Source organism: Stegastes partitus, unplaced genomic scaffold (assembly GCF_000690725.1).
Source record: "Stegastes partitus isolate 25-593 unplaced genomic scaffold, Stegastes_partitus-1.0.2 Scaffold352, whole genome shotgun sequence".
In the NCBI taxonomy this organism is placed as follows: Eukaryota; Metazoa; Chordata; class Actinopteri; family Pomacentridae; genus Stegastes; species Stegastes partitus.
Genome location: NW_007578083.1, coordinates 502,829 through 510,772, shown reverse-complemented (window position 1 = coordinate 510,772; position 7,944 = coordinate 502,829). Strand labels below are relative to the sequence as shown.

General features: G+C 43.4%; 2 protein-coding genes across 2 annotated transcripts; one reads left to right on the top strand and one right to left on the bottom strand.

The window, feature by feature from the left end:
* Nucleotides 1-206: 206 nt before the first annotated feature.
* Nucleotides 207-1,011, top strand: mrpl21 (mitochondrial ribosomal protein L21). Its single transcript, XM_008284255.1, has one exon. It carries the CDS (start codon nucleotides 231-233, stop codon nucleotides 816-818), a length of 588 nt encoding a protein of 195 aa, XP_008282477.1. The 5' UTR covers nucleotides 207-230; the 3' UTR covers nucleotides 819-1,011.
* A 1,425-nt stretch (nucleotides 1,012-2,436) lies between these two features.
* cunh6orf120 (chromosome unknown C6orf120 homolog) lies at nucleotides 2,437-7,041 on the bottom strand. The gene is made up of 2 exons (XM_008284254.1): nucleotides 6,956-7,041; nucleotides 2,437-5,265 (listed from the first exon to the last, which is right to left on the bottom strand). The coding sequence occupies exon 2, from the start codon at nucleotides 5,229-5,231 to the stop codon at nucleotides 4,677-4,679; it is 555 nt and encodes a 184-aa protein (XP_008282476.1). The 5' UTR covers nucleotides 5,232-5,265; nucleotides 6,956-7,041; the 3' UTR covers nucleotides 2,437-4,676.
* Between the last annotated feature and the right edge of the window lie 903 nt (nucleotides 7,042-7,944).

Sequence of the window (7,944 nt, the reverse complement as noted above, 5' to 3'; positions counted from 1 at the left end):
CACCACTGGAGTTGTCTTTTAATTTCGTTGTACTTTGTGTATGATGACAATAAAAAGCATTCTATTCTATTCTATTCTATTCTATTCTATTCTATTCTATTCTATTCTATTCTATTCTATTCTATTCTATTCTATTCTATCATGGTGCTGTTCCCCCTCCGGCCGGTAGGGGGCAGACACACATGTAGCGGCTCCTTTAAACAGGAAGAGGAGGTTTCCTCGCTGTGAAGATGGCGGTGAGCAGAGGGCTTCCAGGACTGTGGAGGACATGCAGTTTGTTGCTACCCAGACGCCCTCTTCTGCTCCCCGGAGCCTCCCGACCGCAGAGCTCTGTTAGCGGGGACCTGGTGCCCCGGACCTCGCTGTCCAGGCCTCCGTGGGCGGAGCAGACGAGCCTGGTCCCGGCGGAGGAGGAGCGGAGCAGACACGCCGCGGTGGTGAGCACCGTGAACCAGCGGATCAGCCAGCAGAGCTTCGCCCGGCTGTTCGCGGTGGTGCACATCGCCGGCCACCAGTGGAAGGTCACCAACGAAGACTTGATCCTCATCGAGAACCACATCGAGGCGGAGTGCGGGGAGCGGATCCGGATGGAGAAGGTGCTGCTGGTCGGGGCCGAGGACTTCACCCTGGTCGGCAGGCCTCTGCTGGGGAAGGAGCTCGTCAGGGTCGAGGCCACCGTGATCGAGAAGACCGAGTCCTGGCCCAGAGTCCACATGAGGTTCTGGAAGAGGCACCGGTTCCAGCGCAAGAAGTTCATCATCCAGCCGCAGACGGTGCTGCGGATCAACAGCATCGAGCTGGCTCCCAGACTGGCCTGATGGTGAACACACTGACTGCGGGTTTGTGTCTCTCCAAGACTTCCAGAGTAGCTTCAAACAGAAACGAACCTGAACAGCTTTGGAGTTGAGAGAAAATGTTCTCAGCTGTTGACTGGCGCTTCTCCTGTAAATACGCTGACACACTGCAGAGATGTGGATCAGATGTATTAAAGTTTGTGTTTTCTATAAATACCCTGAGGGATTTGGTCTGATTTTGAATTTAAAACTTTAATAATTGTATTTTTAAAAAAAGCTTTCAGTGTCCTGGCTGGTTGATCCACTCACAGGACAGCAGATGGTGAGGCTGATGCACACCAGGGCTTTCCAGGGATCTCACTGTTTTTCACTTTTTCAACAGACTCAATATCTCTAAAGCACTTGATTTGGCTTTTACTGAAATGATTCCTATTATTAAGGATGGCTACTGATGAAAACATGTTCTTCTGATTAGTTTTTTACGCCAGTTGGCATCAAGAAAGTTTTATTTTGAAGGTCTTGTGCCACACAAGCGATGGCAGTCTGCATATGTGGATTGATGATTAAAGGCAGGGGAGTTTGGAGTTCACACCTGCCCAAGACTAGAACTATGAGCCAACTTAACCTAACTCTGTTGTAAGATGATCAGAAAATTTTATCCACAATTTACACAACCGACAACCAGGCAGCGTCATTATTTCAATTTAAGAAATCGGTTTAGATGTCAGAGCTGTAACCTTTACTGACGGCGCCACAGTCTTGATTTTTACACAACTAAAGACTTTAAATTGATGCAGAAAAGGCACAAATTCATCATTAGATGTGTGGAAAAATTCACCAAGATGCCAGAAGTTGGTGCTCGAATTTCTCAAGACGCCGGCTTAATGTTTGTATTCAGTCTACGCCCATCAGCTGCTACGACTAGAAGTCTGCTCAGAGAACACAGACCTTCATCGCTCAGTTTTAAAAAGGGTTGCAACACACAGACCAGTTTGTTACCAGATCGGGGACACTGTTACCTCTGACTGGTGTTTAATCTGATTTCATGGAATGTTTAGGTTCAGATCACACAGTATCATCTCCAGGGATTATGACAGGACTACTTCTAGGATGAGTTACTGCTGATTAAATTGGCTTTCTTTAAGAATAATTTACATTTCTTGACAGAGCTCAGCTAAAATATGATTTCAAATGATAATGAACTTCAGTATGATGGATACCACCTCGGCACAGGATGTGAAGGTCATCCGTTTGGCTTGGTGCCCTGCTGGACACCTCAGTGCTCAAAAGGAAGTGAAGAGCATTGATCTGTTTTGTTATCAAGGGGTCAGAGATCTGGTTTTCTGTTTTCAGTTCCTGTTTGCTGGAGTATTTATTTTTTCCAGGAATAAACATGATTTCTGAAACAGGGTGACCGACAGAGTTACAGCAACTTATATGGTCAGTGTTGAACTTAAAGACTGGTGGTAATAGTTTGCTGATTGTTGTAAAAAGATCTAATCCCAGTGTCTTGATAAAATAAAATCATGTGTTATGACTTAGGTCAGATTATAGTACATTTAAAGTTATAGTTTTGATGTAAACTATAAAAAAAACACTTGGTTTCAGTGGTCTAAAGAAGCAAAGATTCACAACACAAAGCTGCAAAACAATATTTTGCTTTATTTTGAAACCTGAACGGATCGTCTCTGGGAACAGTAAAAGCTGCTTGGCTGCTCCGAGGACTGATCTGAAGGCACTGTTGAACATTTCTGCTCAGTGGTAACAAGTGTACTCATAACCGAACTCCAGCGCTGGAGGTGATGTTAAAATCAGGAGCTTGTCCAACAGGCAAAGACAAATCAAACAAGATGCTGCTACTCAGGCTAGCTGGTTGTTAGCGATCTGTTAACCAACCACGTGTTCCCATTTGGAGTCTGAATCAAAGAACAGCCAATGAACAAAAAAAAACTTTTAACTTAATGATCTGCTTTGGTGAAAATCATCCTTTTAAAACCTGTTCAGGTCTTCCTTCACATCCAACGATAAAGCCACCCTTTAGGAACCTCATTAACAAGAACTGTATTGCTAAGTTCAGACATTTAAACCCACACAGACCCTACGTGGTGAAGAGAAGCAGTGTTAAGACAGACAGGTGGTTTCATTCATTCACAGGCTGAGGAGAGATTCAGCCACATTTGTGATCCGTTTGAAGATTTGAGATGTACGAAAAGGATCGGTTCAGATTTTAAAGGCTATCTGAATACAGTATAAACACAACTTATGAAACTTCCTCCTCTCTGTATCAGCCGTTACCTCCCAGCATGACTACACTGTCAGAGATGAGCAGCAGCAGTCCTCGCTCTGTGAGACAAAGTGGATTCTAAAGTTCAGCTGAAGCTCCGACCAACCCGATGTGTGTCCTAATGCTGGCATTCCTCCATCATTGGCAATAATGAGGCAGCTTTCAAAGATACCCAGTTTGGCTGCAAGGTTCAAACGAAGCTCTAAATCAAGTTGTTTTTTTTTCACCCAGAGGAAAACCAGAATTTTAAGTTTCAAGATTCAGAACCAATTTGCTTCATAAATTGTAGCTGCATGGAAAGTTCTCTGTGGGAGCCAGAGGCCACTGTGAGGAGACGTCGTGCCCGTTGTTGACCCACGCTGACCTGTCCTGACCGAGAACAGCCGCTACAGCTGGATTAATCGATTCAGAAGGAATCTAAAGAAAGACAAACTGCAAACATCTGCTGGGGAAAACACGAGCTCTCACTCTGACTTGCTACAAAAAGCTAAAGTTGTGAGTAAAGTTTGATCAGAGCAGATCCTACAAATCTGAAATAGTTAGAAGTCAATGTGAAGATGACAAAGCTGCAAAAATCAACGCAGAACGTCTCATTTCCAAACAACAATCAGAAAAGGATTTTTTTTAAAACTCATTTTAAATAGAAACTCTAAAGACAACCACGCCTACTTTGACACGGTGACGGAGTGCAGAGGCAGCGTCTGAACTTCTCCCTCAGGCTCTCTTTTTAAAGTCAATTCCTCTGCTTTGGTTGTTTTTGGAGCACACGACTAAAAAATAAAAGCAAAAAGGTCTGATGGTGTTCTAAGACTGTGCTACATCAACACACCTTCATCTTGTGTGTGCATTCATTCAGACAGAGCCGTTACCACGTCTGACCGACTGCGACTGCTGTTGTGATTTACTGAAAAGTGAGCAGGGCGATTATTTACACTGAATTGTTGTCAGATTAATCAAAAGGGCGCATGTCTGAGGAGAGTCTGACGGTATCAATTGGTCATCACTACCTTTCCTTTCTGAGGTTGGTCATTTGAAGGACACTGACAGCTTTTCTTGAATGCTGAGGCCTCAAATGAACTTCAGCTGAAACGTAAAACATATTTCTACCCAGAATAAGGACTGCACATTCTTACTAACGTTTAGGATTATGGGCTTACTTCATGACGGGACGAGGAATGATTACGGCGACTGACGTGTGTGCATGTGATCGTTGCATTAAGAGAAACTTCAAAATCCAGATACAGTTTTATAGACTCCAAAAATAGTCCCCACTCAAATTCAGACCCTGAGCTTCACCTCAATCCATTTCATCCTCCCAGAGCAGACACCCTGCTCAGTCCAACAAATTAATGATCACCTGCTAATCACCAAACGTGTGAGACGTTCTTTGCCTGGTCAGCGGTGACTGGTGAACTACGTGACCCCTTAAGCTTCAGAATGTGACTCGTACTGTTGTGTATCAAGTGTGTATATTTGATGGCAATTGTTTAAATGCCAGAATTCCCTCGGGTTTAGGTACAACATTTTCTTATCCTTTAGGACTGAGGCAAGAACACAATCTCCTCTTGCTGTCACAGCAGCAAAAAAGAGAACTATTTCTATACTAGAATCTCAAGTATAATCTTCAAAAGACCAATCAGTATAGTCCAAATGATCGACTCTTCCTCCTCAAAGTCCTCTGATGTCTGAGTGGATTTCTTTCCCTTGTGTTCATCTTCTGAAGAGTATGAGCCCTTATCAAACGGATCCTGAGGCACCGTCTGATCATAAAAAACTCGCATTTCAAACTCGCTCTCTTGGTGAGACGGGTGGCCGTAAATGCCGATGCCCACGGGCCTTGTGAAGTCTGCCGGCACCACCACCACGTCGTGGCCACAGGTGGCCGACTGCAGCTTGTATGTGTCGAAGCTCGGATGTAAGGTTTTATCCGACACGTACAGGTCTGCGTCTCCTTTGAGGCTTTGCATGTGCAGGATGATTCTCCCGTCATGGTTGAGACGCAGGTAGCTGTAGTTTCCAGCCCCGATGTGGCCCTGAACCACATGGAGCAGCACCCACTCTTCAGGGACGCCGTCGTCCTCCAAGGGGTTCAGGAAGCTTCTGGCCTGGGACAGCAAGAGGGCGACGACCAGCGCGCTGCAGCTCAGCATCATGGTAAAGGCATCTGTCAGTCAGCCAGCAGACAGCCTGAGAAACAGCACGAGCACAGATCAGAAAGAGGGATTTACCAGCTACGCCCAAACAGAGGAGGAAGCTAAAACTCATTCAATGCAACAAGCATTGACTAAGGATGCGACCCACTGGGGATTCACTTCAAAAGTGAGAGCGCTGCATACGTGCTGCTGAAATTAAATGTGTTCAGTCCACATGAAGTCTCTGCTGCTGTTGTCACAAGCAGCTGTTTGTCTGTCAGCAGCACAGAGGAGCTGAAAGGAGGACGGTCTGACAAACTGCCTTCAACAGATGGGCAGAAGAAACTCATTATCCAAATCTACCATTGTATATATGGCTGTGCAATGTTTTTTCAGCCTTGGCACTGAGATGTGATCATGCCCAACAGCGATACTGCAGGAAGTCTTAAGTAGGGCAAACAACCTCAAACACAGCACGCTACAGTTTTTTTTTCTTTTTCCTGCTTGATACATAAAAAACCAACAAAAACAAAACACTTCTCATTTTCCATGACATTAAAATGTCTGATGGAGCAGAATTTACTCTGATTTAAGGGTTCTTTGATGCAACGAGTTTTAACTTTACTGAGTTTGTTGACATGTTCACAGCAAAATAAGCCAGGAACAGGAGAGAAACCCTGAAAAGGAGGATTTGTTCGCATCAGTAGTAAAGAAATGTTTCGTCAGCAGAAAGGATGATGAATGAAAACAGCAGTAGGAGCAACACACAAGGTAACACAACTCAGCGGGCATCAACACCACAAAGCTTCTACAAAGGAGTTATTCAGAACATCTGGAGAAGATTTCTGGTTTTTGTTTGGTTGCAATGTCAGTTCCCCCCCTAAAAAAAATATATACTAACCTATAATAGACGACAGGTATAAAACAGTAAACAATACAATGAAATAACTTTACAAAAGATGAAAACTACAACCCAAAGCAACTTCACTTTCTAACCACAGTGACTTCCATCTGGTCACTGTTTCATTAGACACCCTGGTTTACAGAACAGAACAGCCACCTGTAGAGAAAACCTTGTCAGCGGTGGACCTGCTGACTGGCACAGCTCAGTGAAAGCTGACTCGAAAAGAAACGGGCGAGTTCCGACCGGAAGTCCCTCAGCAGAGTTAAAAATAACCTGCTCGGTCTGATCTCCACCTGTGGGTCTGACCTTTGATACGAAGGAAAGCAGACTTCAGTGGTTCACTAATGAAAGCCAACCGAAGCACCTGACGTTCGCTTTAACATTTCATACAGCTTCTGATAAGTGTGAAATAATTAAACAATTACACCAAGAGTAATTAAACCTAAACTGTCTCGGCGCTGTTTTGGAGTTTATGCTAACACAGCACCTGTTCCTGCGTGCAATTTGATGGTAAAATGATAATAATAACGAACACAGACACGTATTCGGTCAAATGAATGTCCGGCGATATAGCTGTTAGCTCACACGGTGCGAGGTAGAAATAGCCTGAGCTAGCAGTTAGCTACATACTTAGCTAACAGTTAGCCACTTACTTAGCTAACTGACTAGCCTCTTAAAACTGTTGGTTAGCTATCACGGAGCTAACATCGCTGCTAGCTTGTTGGGTCCGAGCTAAACCCTTTTTACGGAAGACGAAGTCTGTGGGATAACTCAGAACTTTAGAATTAAGTTGTGTTAAAGATAATAAAAAGCCATTTAATAAAGCACTAAGTTTACTTACACAGCTGTCATTTCCTCAGCAGCATCCTCGACTAAACACAGCAGCGACCAAGTTCACTTCTTCACTGTCTTTTCCTGCGACTGACCACCAGCTAAGTGACGCGCTGTCGCCACCTACCGGCCGACCTGCACATCACCAGCGTCAACACTCGCTCCACCAAATCTGCTTGTTTTAGGTGGATTTAGTGAATTACTGAAAAGCTAAAATAAGTTACTGACGGAACTTACTACTTTTTGACACTATGTCAGATTCAGAACCAATTATTTTTCAGTCAAAAGTTTGGACGCAGCTTTTCATTCAATGGCTTTTTATTTATTTCAATTATTTTTTATATTGTCTGTTAACACTGATGACATCAAAACTATGAAAGACCACATATGGAATTATGTTATAAACCAAAAAAGTGTTAAACAAATCAGAATATGTTTTATATTTTATATATTGAGAGAAATTGATGGATCTCCAACAGCTTGTTGTCGAGTTCTACACAAGTCTGTTAATGATCCATTCATGTGAGTCAGGACGGTAGGTCACAAGGACCGGAGTTGGAGATCTTTGCCTTAGTAGAATACAATCCTGCCCATGGTTTGATTTATGGTAGCTGGCTAATTATTTATTAAAATTGTATTAAAGATATAAATATTTCAGATAATAGTGATAATCATTTCAAACAGATATGCAACTTTTCAAGTCTATCCATTTGCCAGGTGATCACATCCATCCATCCATTATCTATACACCGCTTAATCCTCGCTTGGGTTGCGGGGGGCTGGAGTCTATCCCAGCTCAGGTGATCATATGAATATCTAGATTATTGCTTGCTCTGGTCACTCTTCCCACTCATGTTGCTAATATCAGGTCTCAGCAGTCTTTTTTTTTTTTTTTTTTTTTACAAAATTCAAGCTGGTAATTTCCCACTTGTAGTGTTGATGAAGAAAGTCATTCTCTTTTCTTTTGATGGTCACCACACCCTTTGATCCCACCACCTT